General features: G+C 54.1%; 1 protein-coding gene across 1 annotated transcript in view; it reads left to right on the forward strand.

Annotated features, from left to right (window-relative positions):
* PlexA (plexin A) overlaps window positions 1–22,707 on the forward strand; it is a 97,852-nt gene that overhangs the window by 16,179 nt on the left and 58,966 nt on the right. Inside the window, exon 4 of the mRNA XM_050170595.3 lies at window positions 12,301–12,483. Within this exon, the coding sequence (XP_050026552.1) occupies window positions 12,301–12,483 (183 nt within the window). The remainder of the gene's footprint in view (window positions 1–12,300; window positions 12,484–22,707) is intronic.

The following is a 22,707-nucleotide window of genomic DNA, read 5'->3' on the forward strand; positions in this document are numbered from 1 at the left end:
TGCTACAGCTCGGTGTTATTGAAGCGGGTGAGAGTGATTATACCTCCCCTTTGATTTTAGTTGAGGTACCGGGCAAGGAACCTCGTCCTTGCGTCGACTACCGCAGGCTTAATTCCATCACTAAGGATCAAATTTATCCGATCCCTAACATCGAGGAGCGCCTTGAGAGAGTGAGTAGCGCTCAGTTTATTTCCACCCTAGATCTTGTCAGGGGTTATTGGCAGGTTCCACTTACAGAAGAGGCTAGTAGGTATGCGGCGTTCATTTCACCAATGGGGACATTCCGTCCTAAAGTTTTGAGTTTTGGGTTGAAGAACGCGCCATACTGCTTTTCAAGCCTCATGGATAAAGTGTTGCGGGGACAGCAAGAATTCGCTTTACCGTATCTAGACGACGTAGCGATATTCTCCGCATCCTGGCCTGAGCATATGGCGCACTTGCGGGCAGTGCTAACCCGCCTGCGCGATGCGGGCTTGACAGTCAAGGCTCCCAAGTGCCAGTTAGCACAGGCCGAGGTTGTCTACCTCGGACACGTGATTGGTCGGGGTCGTCGCCGCCCCTCTGAAATAAAAGTGGCCGCTGTGCGAGACTTCCCGCAACCGCGCACGAAGACCGATATTCGGTCGTTCTTAGGTGTCGCCGGCTACTATCAGAGGTACATCCCCAGGTACTCTGATATCGCGGCTCCCTTGACGGATGCTCTAAGAAAGACAGAGCCGCAAACAGTCGTCTGGGATGAGACGAAGGAAAGAGCTTTTAGCGCCCTAAAGAGCGCCCTAACAAGCCAGCCTGTGCTACGATCGCCCAACTACACAAAAGGGTTCGTTGTTCAGTGTGATGCTAGTGAGCGAGGCATGGGCGTTGTACTGTGCCAACGGGAAAATGGAGAAGTAGAACACCCCGTCCTGTATGCTAGTCGTAAGCTGACGAGTCGGGAGCAGGCGTATAGCGCCACCGAGAAAGAGTGTGCGTGTATCGTGTGGGCCGTTCAGAAATTGTCATGTTACCTAGCTGGCTCGAGGTTTATCATTGAAACGGATCACTGCCCTCTCCAATGGCTGCAGACCATCTCTCCCAAAAATGGCCGCCTCCTGCGCTGGAGCCTCGCTTTGCAACAATATTCCTTTGAGGTGCGTTACAAAAAGGGGAGTCTCAACGGTAACGCCGATGGCTTAAGTCGAAGCCCCTAACGTGGGAATCAGCCTCAAAATTGCTTGTTACTGATGTTTTTCTTCCTGAGGCAGGATTTTTAACCTATTGCTTTTGTGTAGTGTTTCAAAGTGATGATGTGCTTTTTAGTGCAATTTTTTCGATTTGTGGACGCGTTCTGAGTGCTGCTAAACTACTGTAAGGAACCAGGCAGCAGTATAAAAGGGGAAAGAGCCTGGCAGGGCTTAGTGAGGGTTGTGCCGTGCTTGCTGACTGAGCGGTTGACTTTTGGCGTGGTTCTAACGCTTGCCGGAAACGAGAACAAAAATGTCAACTCTCCCGAAGTCACTTTGCAGTGTCCTGTGTGCACCTGAACGTGAGAACGAGGCCTTCTCTGTGCGCTGCGCTCAAGAAACGCCCAAGGACGCCCAACTTCGGTTATGAGCATCATCGAGCGACATCCCTCCGGACAGCGGATGCAGTCCCCTGACCATCGGGATCTCCTTCCCCCGGCGGGGCGGTCTGTTACGTTTCGCCTACAACGCGCGGTAATGCCGGCGCGGATGCAACGGACGCCGGGGCTTTGTTCAAAGCGGCGGACATTTTGGCCCGTCCGACGACGCCGCAACGCCTACCCGCCAAGCGTGTCCAGGCGTGTTTCTGTGCCACGTGTCTTCGTGTGTGCGTGTGTGTGTGTGTGCCCTCGCTTGTCAAAGCGCGGCAGCCGGGGAGCGGAGTTCCCCGAATGAGGGGCCTGGAGGTCTCTCGGCTCAACCGCTCGCGCCGTCGTGGGCCCCTGCTGCGCCGTCCCGTGACCTTCATCCCGTGACCTTCCCTCCTTCCCTTTTGGACCGCGACGCCGAGAGTATAAGAGCAGCTGCCCCCGGACGCCAGGGGAGAGGGTCCGATTTGTACTGTTGAGTTACGTGCTCTCCCGTCTCTCCACTCCGGTCGACCTGACCGGCCGCTCTTTTGCTATGTTAGAATAAACAAGTTGTTCTGTTACCAGTCTTCTCTTGCTTTGCCGGGACCTTCGGATGCTTCCAGTGCCCCAGGCCGCCAGGCCAACGCTACCCTTGGGGCTTGCGACCCATTGGCAAAATCGGGCGTCGGCACCGAGACCCCATCAACTCGTGCCAGCGGTACGATTACAACAGCGGTCCTTAGGCGAAAGCGTGGCCTCTATGCGTTTTGGCGGTCGTCTCTAATATCAATCAGCCCGCGTGGTTCATACAGTGTATGCACAGAGCAGCATTCGGGTGCCTCCGCCGAAGTGCGATCAGCAGCAAGCAGCACTTCACCGCGGCCTCGCCGGAGCGCGCTGGTCTCGGGCCCACGCCCGAACTCTCGGCTTCTCAGAGTGTCCTCCCGGGCGGGCAATTTAAAGCTCGGCGCTGTCGCGATTTCGCGCGTCGGGAATGAACCGCGTTCCACTCTTGCTGCCTGGCCACGGCATCACGAGACAACGCTATGTAGGGCGTCGTTTGAAGCGCAGGCAAAGGTGGGAAGAGAGATGTGGGGAGGGGATGGCGGGTATGTTGCGTGTTGCGGGCGGTCGTGCGCCTGTATATCAAGAAAAATGGACGCTCCACGCGAAGCACGTGCGCGGCGGGAAAGAGAAATAAGCGAAGGCGAGCGCCGGTAATCCAATAAAGGCGGCCCCGTGCGTGTAAGCCCGTCGTCGACGTCCGTCGCCGGTGACGCCGCGCTCGGCGAGTGCCACGTTCCCCCCGACCGTGGGTCTCGCGGCAACCGCGCTAATTTCATTACAATGCCTTCTCGGTGCGCGCTCGCTCGGGCCCGTCCTTGCTCGTGTCGTTGCCTCGTTTTCTTTTCCTTCGTGTTTTGCCTTCTCGCATCCGCTCTCCGGCGGGCCGCCCCGGCGGCATGCATGCATGCGGAGCGCGCGCGCCTTTGCCGCCGCTGCCGTCCGGCGCGGACCCAGCACCAGGTTGGGCGGCCGGCCAGCGAACCGCGCTTTATTACATCGCGACGCGTGGCGGCCCATCCATCGTTGCGTGTCCTCCTCCTCCTCCCTCCATCCTCGCGTCCGTGCTCGCGGACACGCAGAGTAAACAGGAGAGAGAGAGAAGAAGACCCCGTGTTCGTGCGTGAGCGCGCGCCGGTTCCATGGCGTCGGCACGCGACGGGGCGGAAGAGAAACAATCACAACGGAGACAAGCCGTCGGACCGCGCAGCTGGATCGCAGGGGAAAGAAGAAAGAAAATAAATGTATTAAGATCGAGAAATCGGGGCGAAGAAGGACGAAGGCGTCGAGGCCACGGTATACACGCACCGCGGCTTTCGCAGCTCCTGCTCGCTCGAAGATGCTGTGCAACGGTCGGTTAAAGCGTTTGCCGTTATTAAAGGAAGTGCACGGATTACGGCGTCGGTAAGTGCTCGGCGCGAGATATTTCCTCCTTCGTGTTAGGACGGCGTTAATGTAAGTGCAGGATCCTCTCTCGCCTTGATCGCCAGTGGGGCCCTGGACTGAGGGACCCACCCACTGGACCTGAATGTGATTTTTTTTTTTAAATAGAAGTTTATACTACTACTACTCTCTCGCCTTCCTGCCACAGCGGCTGCGACTGCGCTGTATACTTCTTTTCGGCTGTCTTGTTGTATGGCTTGAATTACTTTGACCTGGCACGCTACAATTTTGTATTGGCTTGTTGGAAATATTTTTTTCCTTCTTTTTTTTTTTCTTTTTGGTGCGTGTCATCATAGCCCCGAGCACGGACATCGAAGTGCAAACCACAACAGAGCTTTATAAAGCCTGGTATTCCCGTCGGAACATTTCCGTATGCAGCACAACAACCTCGCATGTTTTGCATTGCCTTCCATATGAACGTTAAACCCACAGTATTACAACTCTGCGTTGTCTCCTTAAGAATGTCAAAGAAAATGCATTTACCGTATTCTAAGCGCTTCTACGTTAAGGCCGAGTACCCCAGGCATGCGCTTAACGATATACCGATCGAAATTTGCATTGTGGCGCTTTTCTTCAGCAAGGGCATTTCCAAACCGCGAGCACGTTTAGTGCTTGAGCCCACCGTAACCCGACCGGACGCACACGCGAGCACACACACCCACCCACGCGCGCGCATTGTCTGAGGAGAGGAACGAAACTGAGAGAGGATTACGAGCGTTCGGGCGTGGGGCGTGCGCTCACACGCGTGGACACGTTTGCAGATAATTAAGGCACAGGGGGACAAAAAATGGAGTTAATGGAGTGAGATTACCGGCACATCAAAAATTCGCGCTCCCATACATGCATGGGCGCTTGACTTGCAGCATTTTGTCAAGTCGTGGTTAGCACTTCCTCCATGTCATGGTTCTGGCTTCTTTTTTTTTCTTTCGTTTCCATTGGTGTCGTGTTAGTCTTAAGTCGCTCGAGCGTGGCATTGGTTTCGTTCGTTTTTCGCTTTACAAACGTACATAGATGCCGGCAAATGCTCGTTGTGACAGTTTGTTTCCAATACACACTCTCTCTCTCTCTCTCGCCCCTTTAAGTTTAGCCTCTTCACATTACGATGCTTTCTGGGACGGTTCAGCACGCTGAGCTCGAGGACGTGGACTCGATTCCGAGCCGTGGCATGTCACATTCGGATGCAGCCGACGTCGATTCCGGGTGCTCGAAATTAATCCGGAGCCCTCCATTACGCGTCTCTTATATCGCCACTATGTCGCTTTTGTAGCGTTAAGCCTCGCGAATTAAAAGGGAACAGTACACAGATGGAAGCGTATTCACGCGCACTGCAGCTCGTGAGGCTGCATGCTTATGAGCGCGTGGCCGCGTACGATGTTGTATGGATGGACGGGCGTTATGAGTGTCCCTTTTGAAACGCATGGCGGTGGGTGGCGCCACCCAGCTCTCGCTATTATACTGCCTAATGTCCTACCTAGTGTTACAAAATAAAAAAAAAGGAAAATAAAATAAAAGCACGATGAATTCCAATAACCAGATTTTCTGACTCGCTATTGTGAACTTTGCTTTTGTACGTCTCCGTTCTTTTGTCGTTTCCCTACTTCCACCAATTTTCCCGTCGCCCCATACGTTTAGCGGCAGAAGCGCCCTCTGGAGTTTGCGTGGAATCCGCCGCCGCGCATTCCGCTTTGTTTTGCCTTGCGGTGTGACATTACGCGGCGGCGCGCCCCGCGACCGCTGCTCGAGTAGCGTACGCTTTGCGCGCGCATCCGAGCGTGCTAATTGCGTTGGAGGCTCTCTCTCCTCGCCCTCTGGCTTCGTTGCCGCTGTTCTTTGTGCAGCTGCTTTCTGCTGCTTCATCTGCTGCTGCACGAAGCACGGCGCGGTCCGTGGCGGCCGAACCGAAAATTAATACCGTCCGATCGTGCGCGCGACAGCGCCGTTGTGTATGGTCGCTGCCACTTGCCCGGCAACGTTGTGCTCTCTGGGCTTGTGTGTCTACACGAGCGCCGACGTTGCTTGTATTTTTTTTTTTTGCGGGCCTTAGCTTTTCGCATTATTGTTTCTCGTCGTTTCGCTGTTCTCCCCGCCGCCGGCTGTGTCACGGTTCGCGAGGCTGACCTCTCCGGTTAATTCTGTCGGCGTGTGGTGCCCGCCGAGAAATGGCCGTTTCTTGGATTTCTGCAGCGGACTCGTGAGTTGGTGGGCTCGATTCCCCGCGGCCGCATGGGGGCCGGCTTCTGAGCAGGGAGGAGTGCAAAAACATCCCTCTGCAATTATTTTTGTGCATGCATATAACAAGAAGCCGCCACGGTGAATATTCATTTCCGAGCATTCATTCATTCATTCATTCATTCAATTAACAAATCAATCAATCAATCGCTGCATCGTGTTTCCCCCCGGTCATTTCGCTGTTGTGGTCTCTTGATAGGGGTCCGTGTCGATAATACCGTACGTTAAGTTGGCGTGTGAGTAAACGAAAGTCTTTCGTAGCGAAACTACTCGGGATTTCGGGTTTGTTTCAACATCAGCTAATATCCGTGGTTGCTACTAATACTAATCGCTGGCGAATTTTACGAGCTCGTAATGAGAGCGACACCGTTTCGTCTGGGCGATTCCGGGCAGGTTAACAATGGCGAATACTTCGATTTGTGACATGTCTTGCTTGCTCACCAGCCTGCCCTCTAAACTGAAACATCATGTAGCTCATGCTCGTGAAGTGCAGATGTGCTTTGAGAAATACAATCGTGTAACTTTCGCGCCGCCGTCCTCCGCACCAACTGTGACGGACGAGTGTTTCGTGAACCAAAGGCGAATCAAAAATGCAGATACTCGACTCGGGCAGTGTCGAAATTAACTGGGGCAAATGGAGAAAAGGGAGGACGAGTGTGTGGAGGGAGAGCTCTCGGGACTAACGACCGCCTTATTTCAGACAGTGTATACGAGGCCGAGATTGCTCGCCGTCTCCCGGGGCAACCGTGCATTCCTTTGCTCGATCACCGCTGTCAAGCATTCTCCCATTTGGTCTCTCGGCGCCCCACGACGATGCGTCTTTTCAGAGCTCTCGCCGAAAGATATGCCGCTGCGTTGGTTAGCGCCAGCAGGTATAGCTTACACGGCCGGTCGAGTTAATCGCCGGCTGACCCGGCGTTCTTGCGAAACGGTGCCGTTAGCACAGGCCGCCGTTATGTTCTCTGTACACCGTCGGCGTGATCCGTGGGAGTTTCAGAAGCTTACCTTTAGCGGTAAATGCTCTCCGAGTGTTTCTTAGGCGGTCCTTCAATTAGCGTGGGTGCGGGCATTGACTCGCGGCTCGCCTACGACTACGCGGTACTTTGGCAGTGAAGACGCTAGTACACATTGATGGAACATTTTACTGGCCTTTTACTTATATCTTGTGCTTTGTGCGCAAGATTCGTCGCTACGGATGTCGTACACGTCGCTAAACACGTTAAAGTGCTAAACTGCCAAACTGCGCTGGAGTAAGACGCCGCGGCAAAATAATAAACCGAGAAAAATGATTCCGTGCCCCCCCCCACCCCAAATAAAAAAAAAGATAAGAACGTGAGCCAACAAAGTCCTGATCCGACATCTGTTTTTCTCATAATCCCTATTAACATACTTGTCATCTGCCCAAATTTTCCGTAATGTTCTGACGGTGAAAGAAATGAAGAGGGGTACGGACTTACAGACGAGCTACCGAGGCAGCGCGAAATCGCCAAGACCAATGTCGCTCAAAAAGTCACTGCGATCTATACAAACATTGCGTTGCTTGGCCGTCTCTGCCGCTCCCACTGTACTGCGGGGTGCTGCTCGTATATTGAGGGCGAGCTTTAAAGAAATGCGTCCTGTTCTCATCCCTTCCGCCTCCTGCCTTCGCGCCCATTGCTGCCGTGTGCGCGGGATCTTGCCGATACTAAAGTTCTGTTTTAGAAGCACGCCGTATGCCCTTTGAACACTGCAGGACCATTTAATAAGGCTCGCTGGCATGGTGGATTCCACGGTTTGGATACTGCCTAGATAGGCTGGACATGCGCCCGCGCCAGGAACTGTCTACAGCGCAAATGGCGGACCACAACGGCCGGCCACTGCGGCGGCGCATCGGGCACGGAGGGAGCGCACGCGGCCGCGGCGTTTGCACACGCTCCTCGCGGAGCGCAAATGGGCTCGCCGGAAGTACGGTGGCCGACGGCCGGCTCGTTCCATCGATCCGCCGGAACGGCACGCGGACACCACGCGCCACGCTCGCCCCCCCCCGTCTTGCAACACGGGTGAACCCTAATATAGAGGCAACGCTGTGCAGCACAGCGAAAGCTGTACGAGCAGCATCAACCAATCGGGAAAAAGAACCGGCTGGTTGTGTCTCGGGGTGGTGGTCACAGCGTCGTCCAATTGTGCCGCTAATCTTTCCGTGTATTTTTTTTTCTGTTATTTCCTTTTCGTTCTTTTTTTTTTCTTCCCTTCAGGCGGTGTATAGCGCGTGTGGTTCGGCGACCGACGTTACGTTAAATATACCAGGCTTGTATGTTAAGTAGCGTAGAGGAAATCTTAGCACTGCACGATCAGGCACGACGGGAACGACCACGTTTCTCGGAAATATGTGGCCACATCATCTGGCGTTAAGGGCTACCACGTCAAGGAGAACCCGTTCAGTAGATTGAACTGCGCCCTGAACGCCGTGATGTCATCTCTCTCTCTCTCTCTCTCTCTTATGAAGGACTCGGCTCCAAGTAACGCCGCTCACTTGATACTCCACTCTACATCACGCATACGCAATTCGTTCCTACTCGATAATGCCAGAACTGCTGTTCTTAGTCAGCGTGGCGTGGAAGGATTAACGCGGCGCCAACAAAACCATGGTTGAGCTCTTTTGGTTCTCTGTGCACCATTGGCTGAGGCGATCCGTAGTCTTCGCCGCACTGCACGCCTGTTTGACGGGGTGGACTGCACACTACCTTGTGGCAGCTTGTTGTAAGCACCTTCGCCCCCTCCCCCTTGAATCGCAACCCCTTGCCGCGGTGTGGGATGGCATGGGCGCACGTAGCCCTGTAACTGAGCCTTCGGTAATGTCCAGATCTCTCAACTGCTCCTACTCGCCCCGCACCCATGCTACGGGACTTGCGTGTCTGCAGCTACCGAGCCAAAGTACGCGGAAATGGCCCTGGTGACAGATCATCAGTGGCCTAAGGAAACCTTATCGAAGAGCTGGAGAGATAAATGCGACCGTTACCCACAAAGAGGGGAGCGAGCGCCTTTGATAGGCAATATGGCCCGCACGTGACGTCACGGACGCCATAGTGGACCACCAGCCACTCGCAGATTGCACATCACTACTGGAAATAAGTTGGAGATTGTGGACACAGTTAACGGTGCAGCCTTTTCGCCATGGTAGTGGCTCTCAAATATGGCTGCCGTGAGAACATCAGGAGCAACCAATCTATCCGCGCACGGCCTCTTCCTTGGGACATTACTGGAGATTCGAAAAAGTGTTGTCGGCCTTCACATTCTTGTACGCGTTACGCATTCCACAAGTCGCCTATTTTCTTTCTTAACGCGACCTCTGACCTCAGAATTAAGGTTGAACGTTGCGATGTTGCACTGTGAGCTACCATCGAGGTAGTTGATGGCATATAGTTGATGGCTACAAATTAACTTTGACCACACGGAGTTCTTCCCCCCCCCCCCCTTCCCGCTAGAATGTAGCCGCCGCGGCAGGGTATTGAAACCGCGATTTCGCGTACTGACCGCCGTCGTTAACCGCCCCTTTCCTGATGAAAACACTCATGAGCACCATGACCACTACAGCCATCAATCCCATATGCATATGCGGGGGATCCTATCTATAACATGTGAATATTGGACGACGCATGCATTTATAGGGCATGTGTACGTCTATTTCTAACGTAGGGTTGGAAGCATTTCTTGTAGATAGCGCTCGCAGAATTATAAGGACGCTTACCAATCTCTTGTGCTCTTCTTTGTAATACTCTTACATCGAATGCCTTATGTGCTGCGGGAGATGCTTCGTAATACTAAAGCGGGTACCTTTTTGGCGAGGTGGAGCAGAGCGACACTTCCTTGGCTCTTGAGGCCCCATCATTAGTCGCTTCAGCGACGCCTTGCCTAGAGTTGCTATGTGTGGCGCCCTTTGGAAGTCGTATACAGTCCTTGCCCGCTCCATGGCGACCCCTTTGCACGAGTACCGTACACCGACATCAAAAGCGGTCGTTAAAAGCGCAGTTCTCCTTGTCTCTGTCCGCGTGTGGAACGGGCACGATGTGAGCTCTCTTGTGCGCGACCGGGCCATTGTGCGCCGCGGGCATAAAACAACGGCGCCTCTTGCGAAGCTGCAGAAGCAATGTGCTTGGTGCAGATGCGTAAGCCTCGCGTGGACACCCCATGTGCCGGCAAATTGCAGGAGGACCATGACTCTCATCCTTTGCGTCCTCTCATTTCCAGGTGCGAGGCCGCTACAGGGCCGTAGCGCGTGCGCTTGTTATCTGGAATTGCGCGAGAAGCGTGCCTCGCATTCTCGATCCACCCGGCGAAAAAAGCCGCCGGCGCGCGCATGTATGACGCCCGTAGGGGTAGGATGGGGACGAAGAGCGAAACTTAAGGCGAGCAAAATTAGTGGCGCGGTAGAAGTGCACGTAAGTGGGATTTTAAAAATGTAGCAGGAGGCAAGACTTGTGGGCGTGAAGTAGTCTCTGTGAAGAATACAAAGGCTCGAGGCTGCAGCGCGTGCCGGTGCAAATATGTGGGGGGCCGGTGCCTCGTCAAGCGGCAGTCGGCTGCTTTTGCTTCGTTACGCCTATATTTCTTTTATGCAGAAATAAATGTTCGTTTTGCTGGGAGGGAAAGGTGACGCCGGTACACGCCGTCGTATACGAAGAAGTACACATGGAAAAGATGCCGAAGGAGGAAGTGGCGCACATGTAGTACGTCGACGCGGTGACAGTGGATGGCTGGCAGGGGGGGGGGGGGGGGGGGGGGGGGGCGCTCAAGGCATAGGCTGCTGGGGACGCCGTGGCACTAACGGTAGCAGCGACGGCGACTGCGTCGGAGACACCTTTCGCAGGTCGCCTCAGCCGACTTGAGGGCCTGCGGCGCGGGGCCAACGCGAAAGCCGTTAGCGGCACCTGCGATCTGGTGCCGCCGGCCTGTGCCCTCCCTCCCTGGCCAAGGACATTAGCGCTCTTTGATGACTCGGTCGGGCGTCTCGGTCCTGATCTCGCTCCCTCGCTGCTCGGGGCAAGCGGTCGTAGGCACGCGAACACAGTGCTGTATACGTTTGTAGCTGCCGATACTTGTGCAGTTTACTTTATTGGTGTTATTACGTGTTATTCCGCATATTTACTTTGTAATGTTTAGGAGCGGGAGCCATTCTGCCCTCACGAAATTGCGCTGTTAATACAATTCTGGAAGGCGGAACCTGATATAATGTTAGGAGGATGTCCGCTGTAAAAGTTGGTGTCGGGCATATCAAAGGGGGTAGCTGGCCCATGCCGTCATCCAACTCATCCACGCCAAAGACGTTGTGGAAGGGACGAACGTGTTCTCATCGAGAACGAATAGTACTGGGTTATTTACAATATCTGCATGAAGGGGGGAGAACGTTACATCTCATCAGTCTAGCATGGCTAATTTGAAGCACCCCGAGGAGTCGAAAAAGTTCGCTTAAACCCCCCTCTGCCCTCCCTAGATCTCTAGGCCAGGGAAATCTGACGTCCCACCTTCGTCCAGTCGGAGCGTACAAAGTCGTCGAGGGACCCGCGTTGAGGGCGAGGGTTCACACAATCACTCCTGCGCCTTTGTTCACTGAGCACACAGAAAGGAGGGTAGCTTCGTAGACGAGGATTGTCACGGTTGATTCAAGCTAATGCGTCTTTGTTCTTGGGCTTACCCTGTAGTTAGCTGGAGCATGTGTCAAACGACCGTGGCGGTTACCGGAGTCCGTGAGGAAACGTCGCAGAACGCCCTTTTCCAGGAGTTCCATGCTCCCATTGGTCCGTGACGGCGCCAGTGAACCACCAAACAACACTGGATATGTCAGACGTGTCTCGCCTTGCTGTGGCCGGACGCATTGTTAGCTTCACGAAGCGATTCGTCACAGTGGGGCAGGAGAGGCCATAGGTTACTACCCCCGCTGGCCGATCGTAACACCGCTCGGCCTTCCGAACGGTTCAACCGTGCTCACGTCGTACTTTTAGTGTCGTCGCAGGGTCCTTTCTTGGGTATGAGGGGCATCATAAAGACAAGCCCGACATCGGAGAAGTGCGCCGTAGGCAGAGGTTCAATATAGTTCGCGACATTTTAGCGTGGGTTTGTTGGTATAATGATGGCACTGGTGTTCTTGGCCTTAAATGTCGATTGTTCAAAGTTACTCGCAATGCCTATCGTTGACGCTCAAGGAGTGACGTTGCTTTTATGCCTCGCTGCAAGCTAGCCTAACCGCACTTTAGACAGGTGCGGTGGACCTGACGGCCTCTTGCTTAGAATACGGGTCCAGCTGTAATTTCACTCGAGCGTTGCATGCCTACGCACAAGGGAACGACGCGCAAGCATTCCTTGCGCGTCATTTCATTGCAGCCCCGTGGATCGACGTTATCATAAGCTTTTTTTATTCGTATAGAATGTTGTGTTGCCTGAATAGCATACCCACACACCTGACCTCGTTTCTCCCGCTTTAACTTGCGTTCGGTCTCTCTTTCTCTCCTTCGCAGCAAGTGCAAATCAACGATGACTTCTGCGGCATGGACGTGAACACACCGCTAGACGGCAGCAAGCCGGTGAACGCGACACCCGTGCTGACCTACTCCAACGTGCTGCTCACATCGGTGGCGGCCGTCTCCACTCACGACTACACGGTCGCCTTCCTCGGAACCTCCAACGGACACCTGAAGAAGGTACGCATCTCTCTCTCTCTCTCTCTCTCTCTCTCTCTCTCTCTCTCTCTCTATGTCGACTCCCCGCGCACGTGTCGTGTTCGGGAACGACGTTACGTAAGCCGCGCAGAAGTGCGTGCAGCAGACCTCGTGCAAGAACCGGGCGCCTCTGCATGATAAGTCAGCTCCTGCTTTAAATAAACCCGGCCTCCTCCTCCTCGCCTCTGCGATCACAATCTCTGCACTCGTAGCGAGCGCTGTCGCGAGAGGCAGCGCGTGCCAGCAAAGTCGATGCACGAGTATAGTGTGTCTTGTCCAACAGATAGCAACGTGTGCCACGCCGATTTGTTTCTGTCGCGGAGCGTCGCAGAGCAGCCATGCCGCGAAGATAGATGCGTTAGCGATACCGGATTATGTATGGACGTGTCGCACCGTTCGTTCATCGCGACGTTAGTAAACCAGAACTTCCACGGTAGCAGCCGAAGCACTGAGGATGGCTGATGAAAGCGTTGAGATAGTGCCCGAAAGTAAGCCACGACGCTCGATTCAAGGCGCCCGCCAGCCGTGCGTGTGAACGTCGCTGCCTCCACGTTCCTGTTTCGCGGCCCAGTGAGCAGCGATCGCTCCTTTGAATTATTCCCTCATCTCTCTGAGTGCGCAAAGCAGTCTTTCCCACGTACAGCCATCGTGTGGCGTCGTGTACTGCCCCTCTTCGCATTGGGCTGGTTTAGCGCAAAGGATGAAGTGTATAGGAAAAGTTAGAAGAAAGAACTATAAAGTGTGGTTTAATGGAGCGTTCAAACCGGCATGTTTAGCCGACCCTGAATACAAAGTGTGGGATGCGCGTACGTGCGCCCTGCTTGTTCAAAAGCGTCCTCGAACTGGGCGCTGTATGCCGCAATGCGACGCGTTCCCAACGTTGTTTGCAGTACTTGCGCATTGTCGAAGCCGGGATCCTTCGGGCCTGGCTTGCGCGAACGCGCGGCGACGGGGCGGTAACGCCTCGCGACCGACGCCGAAGGTTGTCGCTGCGCGTGCGTTTCGGGCGTTGCGTAAGGGACGCGCGTGTTCGATCGGGAAGAAGCGGGCCCGCTCTCCCCCGGGTGCCGATATTCCTTCGATCTAGAGAGCTCCACGCGAGAGCGGCCTCCGAGAAAGCGCGCGTGGTCGTTGCGCAACCTTCCGCGCAGCGCCCCGTCATCGGATAGGCTCTTGCGAGGCTGCAGGCGCAGCCGAGTGCGAAGCCGCCTTCCGCCTGGCTTTCTTCGCCGGCTCACGTGTACTGCAGCGCTTCAGCTCGTCTTGCTTGGGCTCGTGCTCACCGAAGCGCCGAAGAACACGAGCCGTGTTTGGCACTTTCTCGGCACTCTGGTTACGGGCGAGGGCGTTGACATTCCTCGGAAACTGAGAATAAACCTTCCAGCCTAATGGGGCGGGGCACTGAAGAGGAACGATGGATAAGTTTAGACTGGTGTAGACTGTTCACTTGTCGTGGCCAGTAGCGGGCCTACGACCCCAAGAAACATCCGTGTCTTATCGCCCTATACTTTTACGACGAAGAAAAAAAAAAAGAAAATGGGTTGCGTCAACGCACGAGACGCCCTTTCCTGCATTTTCAAATAAAAGAAACGCGTATCATGACTCAAGCACAAACATTCATAATTTTTCGTGTAATATGCGGCAAAATTTATTTGTGAATTTGCGATTGGCTGCAGAAGAAAACTGTCCGAAACCTGCTGGTTTCTGTTTCTCCGCACTGCGGCGGATCGCCGTCGTCTATCTCGCTCTGTTTCTGTGGCGAAAGAGCAGAAGCTTCCCAGGGCCTTGTTTGTAAGCAGCGAAATGGTCTGTAGCATTTTCTGTTTTCCTGCTTTTTGTTCTTTTCAATTTTTTTCAGGACAATTTGTATTTCTAGCTGTAACGGAAGAAGATTCCGCGCTTGACGTCGAAGGCTCATTTAGTCCGAACTGAGTGTATACTCTGCAGTGGCCACGGCAGATGGCTATAAGACTCTTGGAGCGGTAGACATCAAAGTACTAGCTCCTCGCCAAATACCGTTGCGTCTCGCAGTATATAGCGAGTACTTGACGAGAACGAACTTGACTGTAACACTAGGCGTTACACAATAGGTAACTGAGAGCAGCTTAATAATTGCCACGAAACTGTTGCGGTCTCTCACGTTCCAGAGATAGGCTTTCCCGTCTCCGCTGTCCATCTCTGTAAAGCCACGCCTACCATTGCGCCAGGCTCGCACGCACGGCACCAGCATGAAATATTCGCTCATGTGGATAGATTAACTTTCCCTGCAATCAGTCCGCGACTCAAACGTCGTGCATGGCGATGCGCTAATGTAAGGCACATGCGATCGCTGATAAGATTTCTTGCGTGTCGACATTACCCACCTCGCTTATGGCTACGTATAGTGCTACGCCTTTTACAGAATACACTTTTCTTTTTTCGGCGTGCTTTCATTCCTGACGCCATATAATGCTGCCGTGTGTATACGTGTTTCCTTTACGGCGCCTAAAGACTTCTCCCGCTGTAGGTCGATGACGCAGAGAGAGGGGTTGCACACCGCCCGGTTGCGACCAGGCCCATCACGTTCGCTGCAGCTGTGATGGTGTGTTGGCGCGGTCACCGTACACCACATTAGCGCTTCTGTGCCCGGACCGCCGGCTCCTCGGACGAGAGGTCTCCCGAGCGCGCGTTCTGGACCGCTTCCGTCCACGCTAACGTCGTTTCTGGGCCGGCCGGCCCCAAACCAAACGCAATTTGGACGACCGCCCGGAGGCCCCGTCTCCATCCCCTCCAGCTTCCACCCATTTTGCGCGTGTGCACACGCCGTTATCGACGCCCGCGACCTGCGTGCCATGAGAGGTTTCTGGCAATAAAAAAAAAAAGGAGAAAAGAAATTTAGAGAGGGAGGGGGGGGGGAGAAGCGTTCGAGGATAGGTCGCGAGGCTCCAGTGGCCGACGTTAGCGGCAAACGCGCTCGAAGTGCTCGGGCGGTCACTCGGAAGCAGCGAGAAAACGCAAGCCTGGCGGAAGTAAACGGTTGTCAAGCCTGGTTGCTAGAGGGCACTTGTCACTTCCCCCCCCCCCCCCCCCCCGCCGCGCGCGCGGTACCGCAGCCGTCCGTGATTGGCCGCTCTTTCGACCAAGTCCTGCGCGCGTCGACACCTCGGGACTTGCTGAATAATGGCGCAGGCCCTGTGTGTACCCTTGGCGGAGACGAAGAAAGGAGGCAAGTGGAAACGGAAATACGCACCGGGCCATTCCGTTGGGAAGGGCTGGTTTGGTCGACGGACCAAGAGCGGGATTTATGGACAGCGAGTCGCTCCGGTCAAAGCATCTGGCCATAGGCTGAAGCAAGATTGAGAAGAGCAGAAAGGGGGAGAACCGAGCGCGAGTGGGGTCTGCGGCTCGCCGCAAGATGTCCCCAACTCCGTAACGCTTCGAAGGTCCGACCAAGTGATCACGTTCTGTTCTCAACATTGCGAGCTTGATCCCGTCTGACGGCGTGCCAAGGTTTCACACGAAGCCGACCTTTCTATGAAGGTACCGATGTTTTCCTGCCTTTTTTTTTTCTGGCCCTCGACGGCTTAGGTTTCGCAAGATCAAGGGCAAAAGTTTGAGCCTTTTCAAGCGTAATGAGACAGCGACGCCATAGCTCTACGTTTCAGAAGCCAGGAAGGAATGAAACCCCCGCGCCTTTTGTTTATCGATCTCTGGCGCCCGAGCACAGCTCGTTAAGCCTTGATCGTATCATCGGCAGGTAACGCACTGAGCGGAAATTGGCAGTCGCGGTCGGGAAAAAGAAGCAAATCTTCAGCGCCTTCTGTTTACTCTTGTAAAGGGATAACATTTTGAAGAAGAAAAAAAAAACGAGGACGTAATTATTAACTCGATCACCCGTACCAACGCATGCGTGATGCCATGAAGGAAGCCAGTAACGACCGCATTACGAAGAAAATTCGGTGGAAAAAGGGAAAAAGGAAACACGAGACATGATCGATGCGAGCCGATGAGATGTGGCCGGGGGAGCTTAAGGACGATGCTCGGAAGGAGAATGGGGAAGATTTTTTTTGGCAGTGTCAACAAGGCGGGAGAGATCGGGCTTGGCGCAAAGGAACCGACAGACGCGCAAAGAAAGAAAATTGAGGAGCTCAAAAGAAAGAAGCAACATCGCCAGCAGCGTTGTCGCGGCATCTCTGCCTCCCTCTGTCGCCTTTTTCTTTCTTTCGTTTTTTTTTCCTTTCCTCCCCATACTCCTTCATTGTTCGTAAACAGCGGTGGTAGAACTAAGGGAAACGAGACGGCGGGAGGAAAACCGCAGCACGTCGTCTCTCTCTTCCCGTTGTCCTTCCCCCTTCCTTAGCGCGACGTCGCCGTGGTCGTCGCACCGTCGTCGTGGCGCTGTCTCTCCGAGTACTACCGCTCGTTTCGTTTGTACGTGCGTGCGTACGCAATTGGACGCGGTGCATTCGCGTCAGCGCTCTCACACTCGCGCCGCGGCTTCCCTTCCTTCTTCCCTCGCTGATTTTTTTTTTCCTTTTACTCTTCCTTTCCTCCTCTTCTGTTGACGCGGTGGCGCTCGACAAATCCGAGCACGTTTCGCTTTCGAGAGCAGATTCGTCCTCGACACACTCACACTTCGCTTTGCCGTTCGTTTCTTTCTTTTTCTCGTTCCTTTTTCTTCTCCTTCTGCGTCGCCACTTCCTCTAACGCGGTTGCGAATTGTTTCGCGTCTGCTCTTTGTGAATTACTCGCCGCGCTTGGTTGGTCGATTCCGCACACTGCCGATTCTCTCCCTCCTTGCCTGTGTCGCCTGTCTCTCGGTTTTCTTTCTCATTTCTTCTTTTTCTTTCTTCCTCCCCCCCCCTCGTCGTCTTGCAGTCTGCATTTGCGTACGTGCGTTTTCCCTGGGAGCGGAGGCGTCGGCGGCGTTCCCGGCTCTGTGCGTTGCCTCGCGCGAGTTCTTAGCCGGCTAGTTTGTCCCCGATGGGGCCTCTGTGACAGCGGAGCGACTCGGAAACGACGCTTAGCAAGTTGCTGTTGCCGGCGCCCGTTCCCTTACTGGGTTCTCTTTTTTTCGCGCAGTCTGGTTCCTTCTTTCGCTCCAGAACACAGAACACGTTCTTGGGCTCGTTTCGCATCATAAATGGTCGCACTGCTCGGGTAGTTTTCAGTCGCTTTGTCCGTGTACATTTCTTTCATTTTTTTCTTCTTTCATTCGGGTATGTGCGCTGGTGCTTCTGACTGGTTTCAACTGCCACCCCCCGCATTCACTTTCTTTCTTCCTTGTTTTTCGACAGTTCAGTTTCATGGCGTGTGTCGCGCAGAGCGGTGCCAGAGAATTCTGCGCTTGATTGCGCTTAGCTAGGCAGCAGAGCTCGCGTTCGGTCGATAGTTTGGAGTTTTTTTTTTTTTTTTTTCGCGATTCGTATCGCATCGGGCGGGCGGAGGAGCTTCCGAGACTGCAGAGAGCTGAAGTAGGCCTCACTTGTCTGAATAATCAGGAGGAGATCAGCAGCTTCCGTCCGAGGAGAGGCAAGGAAGCATTCGCCATTTGTGGGACAACGTCGGGAGAAGTTTGATAGAAGAAAAAAAAAAAGAATGCGACCGAGAAAGAAGACATCTCCACGCAGATGGTTCCGTTGAGTTCATTACCCAAACGACTTTTCGCATTCAACCAGCCAGCCTCGTTTTTTGGGGGAGACCGGCCGCTCTCGGCGTTGGGACACGAACGATGACTGCGCACAAAAAGAGACCGGCGACTAAATAGAGGGAGAAGAAGTCGGGAGGCAAGGAAAAAAAAGGAACGAAAGAAAGAAAAGTAAACCCGGGGAGCTGGGAGTTGTAGTGGTTGAAGCAGCAAGTAAAGGAGCAGCGGCATTTTGGGGAAAAAGGAGTGGTCAATGACTCGAAAGGCTGAAATGATTTGCATACCCAACTCATTAGGGAAGGGGGACTCGGCGGCGTACATTTCGCCTGCGAAAGTCGTATCTCGGGGCGTCCGGCGTGGTGGCCGGACCTGGATGAGCAAGCGAGCACCCCGAGCTCGGGCCTGATGAGTAGTCGCGCATTTAATCTCCCTCCTCCTCCTCCTGCTAATTTTATTTCATTTCTTTTCGTTTTATTCACCGTGTCTTTCACTCAGTGAAATCGCAGGCAGTTTCCTTTTCTTGGGTGTCTCTAGTGGATTAAGATTTCTTGTTCTCGGGTGACAGCGCTGTAGTTTCGTTATTTTATTGCCACATCAGTTGAAAACTGCATATTGTGTTTGTTGCAGTTTGAAAGACTTTCCGTTACGCGGTCGTCATCTCGCGGTCGTGGAGAGACAGAGAGTGAACTTTAATGAGCACCTGCAGTTCAGTCGGCTGGGCCTAGGCCTCCCACGATGGGACGTCGAGGTCTTGCCTCTTCGCCGCGGTCGTGGAGGGAAAAAAAAATATGTTCTTAGTTAGAGACGGCAGTGTCCGCTGCGACAACCTGCTGCTGTCGAAGGAAATGAGTTCAGAATCGCTGGAATCAGCAGATCTTTTTTTTTTTTTTTCTTTATAACTGCCATGTGACTTTAATGGCAAACGCAGAAGTGGCGTTCTCTAGTGACGGGCTGCGAGACGAACGACCTATAGCGGCGCACCCGATGCAGGTACGGCTCTACTCTGCGGCACGGGCTGCCCCATGGCGTGAATTACTGCGCCGCATATACGGTCTCTGCACTATTCCGACCGCATGAGGATAAAGTTTTTCTTCCAGATTACTGTCCTGATAATGAGGTCGTCACGTGGGAGCCGTTGGCGTCAACCGCGTTCTGTCCTCCTCTCCGCTATGTTAACATCTGGTAACCTGTAAAGACCTGGTTACCGGGACATGGGGGAGTTGGAGAAAAAGAGAGAACGAAGGCACTGGCACGGTGGATGGACAGAACAGAACCAGAGACAGCACAGGGGGCGTTGGTTGCGACGCAGTGGTAGATGCTACAGCGAATGATCGCAGCCCACCGCACATTTCAAGTGCCCGTTACGTGACTGCAGAGGCGCGAGCGCCGTGAGGTCGCTGCTGTGCCTTTCTCGTGGTCACATTGAAGAGGCAACGGCGCGCCGTTTGAGCGCGCGAATACGTTGGTTTATCTGACGACTCAAACGTTATGGCCGGAGAAGAAGAGTGTTTGGAAGAAATACTGCGAGTCATAAGGCTGCAGAAGGTATGCAGATGTGAAGCACGCGTGGAGAAAGCTGCCGCGACGCCGAAACCTGGCGGTAGCGAGAAAACCGTTCCTTCGTGTCGTCACCACGTTCAGGGCACATGCGCTCCCGCAGCGGGGACAGCGTGGATTTCGACACTCATCCCACCGACCGCTATCCACAGTGCCGTTCTTCCCTGTATATACAAGTACAGCGCCTGTGGAAAGCAATTTCAGCTTTTCGGAACTATACGGACTGACCATGAGTGCTGGCCGGCAACCGAAAGCCGTAATGGTCGCCGGTATAGAGTCGCAATACGTAGTTCGCTTCGTCGACGTTTTCCTTTCTTTTTTTTTTATAGCAATGTCTTTTGGCGTGCCCGTTTTGCGGTAGCCGCCCAATGCGAGCGAACGGCCCTGCGCTGTAAGCGTCAACCAGAATCACATCCCCGTAAAAGGAAGGTGGAGAAAGTGGGAGGCCACCAAGGGACTGCCGCCGCTGTGATGGATGGGCCTCCCGCCACATATAGCGTCCTCTTATTTTCATTTATTTATTTATTTATTTATTTATTTATTTATTTATTTATTGCCCTTTCTGACGTCTTCGGCATCGTCGTCGCTGTGACCCTACAGCGTTAAAGAAAGGGAAACAAGCTGCCGCAAAAGGAAATGATGGCCCTGCACCGCCACATGGCTTCTCTTTTGTTGCATTCGCGTTCCCGGCGAAGCGAATGTCTTTTTGCTCGAATCATTCCCCCTCTCGGCGTTCTGCGTAGATTTCTTTTTCTCTCTCTCTCTCTCTCTCTCTCTCTCTCTCTCTCTCTCCGTCCAGCCCCGGCGTGATGACTCGGCGCCGAGCGCGAGCCGCTGTTGCGCGCAGGTGCTTCTCCATTATGGGTGAAATACGTTCGCCCGTTCCCCCTTCGCACAGCTCGACTGCTGGCTCCGCGTCCCGCCGCGTTCTTTGCCCGGGCGTGCGTGTTTTCGTTGCAGCTCACCCGGCGCATTCCGCGCTCCCATTGTCTGCGTCTCCCTATATACATCACGTCGCGTACGGTGTACGAACCCTCGTACGTGGCGGTCGTACGTACGTTTTCCACTGACTGCGAGAGACTTGGACGAGCTCTGCGTCGATCCCGCGTCCCGCGAATGTTTCGCTCGGTGCTCGAGGACCGGCGGTAACGAAACATATATCCCGCGTCGGCGGTGGGAGGGGGGGGGGGGAGTGGTAGTAGGTGGCGCGGATACGCAGCGATCGGTCAATCAAGTCTGAGTGGAGATGCGGGGGTCCCTGGCGTAGCGATAGACTCGAGCCGGCCGTTGAGCCCCTCCCGCAATCCGCCGAGCCCCCGGGTGTCTTTGCCGAGTCCGTCGACCGCGGAACTTTATTTACTCCGGCAGTGTGTGGGCCGCCTGCAGAAAGGAACGAACGGAGAGCCGCTGCTGCTGCTGCTGCTGCCGCCGCCGGGCAGCTGGCTTTTTTTACGAGCGCTTCGGAAGAAAGTGGCGCGATGACACAAAAAAGAAGCACCAGAGCTGGAGAAACACTAAGAAGCGCAAGACAAAAGCGCCGCTTTTTGTCATTTTCGCTTTTGTGTTTCGTCATTTCGCGTCGTTTCTTTCGAAGATGCAAGTGGGCATACCAACTCAAGCTGCTGGCTCCCCCCCCCCCCCCCTTCCCTTACCCTGTGCGGTATTTACGAGCCTTTCCGACGCGGTTCTTCTTCCGTTTCCGCCGACTTCTTTTCCTTCTCGCCAGCCGCGGCTGCCGGTGTTGCTATCTCTCGCGCGCGGCTGCATTGCCGCGCGAGTCTCCGATCTTACCAGTGCTACATTCTTTTCTTTCCCTCTCGCGGGGCTTCTGTTTCATGCGTGTGAAACTACAACTGGCGTACAGGGTAGCGCGCAGGGCCGGATTGTGTGAAGCCCTGGAGCCTTATCGCGGCTCTCTTCCTTAGGCGCCCGTCTGTATCACTGGAGGGCGCTCGGCCGCGTCTCTCTCTCTCTCGACTTCTCTGTCGGCGATGAGCAATGGCCGTGCGGGCGTGGCTGCTCTCCTCCGAGCTTCTGGAGGAGACGCTATCTCTTTTCAGGCGGTAGCGACCTTTCTCCCGTGTACACGTCGAAGCAAAACTTGCGGACGAGAAAAGAGACGGTGAACTGCTTTTCTGCGAAGTGCGGCGGCGTCCCCGTTCGATGCCTCCCCCCCTTTTCTTTTTTCTTTGTTCTCTTTTTCCGTTTGTTTGCGTTAAGGCCAAATTGTGCGCTTTAGAAGCAAGAACACTGGAATCCCATTCGTGCTGCGAGAGTCCCAGTCCGCCGTTTGCCGTTGTCGGGGCGTCGACTTGGAAAACTCGTATACGCATTCAAAATCCCATTGGTAACGGCCGTTGACTTCGCGCAAGAATAGAACTTCGTTTCTGCGCGACCTATCTCGCGTTCGCGCCTTTCTCGGCAAAGCGTTTTCTTTCATTTCAGAAGTAGTATACGCGGTTAGTCGGAGGTTGTCGAGTAGGAATTGGGGGAAGGAGGATGAGAGAGAAAAATGCCGAGGAGTTTGCGTTCACTTTCCGTGTTTTCTTTCTCTTTTTTACGTATGAATATCTTTGTTTGGTAGACAGGTTGTCGCCGCGTCGTCTCCTCTCCTGTCGGGATTCCGAGCTTTGCGAGCGATTGACGCGACTTTGGAGCTATGTGAACACGTCGCACCGACCGAAAGAAATGAAAGCGCGCGAATTGCGATTACTGCGCATAGTGTGCGTGCATATTCGAGGCGACGCAGTCTACTGTGAACGCGAGCGGTGATTGATACCTTGGCTTGAAGAGTTCTCCACCTTCGTTTTTCTTTTTTTCCTTTCTTTTTTTTTTTTTTTCTTTTTTTTTTTTTTGTCTTTAGCGTCGCGAAACGGGAATTATCTCTATGGCGGAACTTTGCGCTCTTCCCGCGGGCAGTGCGTCTGCGACCACGAACGTGCTTCGGCGCCTTGGGAGTAATCTGAGTTCTCGTTAATAAATGAGAGCACGGATTCACCACCTGCTCCTCCTCCTTCTCGTTT

This window comes from Dermacentor andersoni, chromosome 6 (genome assembly GCF_023375885.2).
Source record: "Dermacentor andersoni chromosome 6, qqDerAnde1_hic_scaffold, whole genome shotgun sequence".
NCBI classification, from domain to species: domain Eukaryota; kingdom Metazoa; phylum Arthropoda; class Arachnida; order Ixodida; family Ixodidae; genus Dermacentor; species Dermacentor andersoni.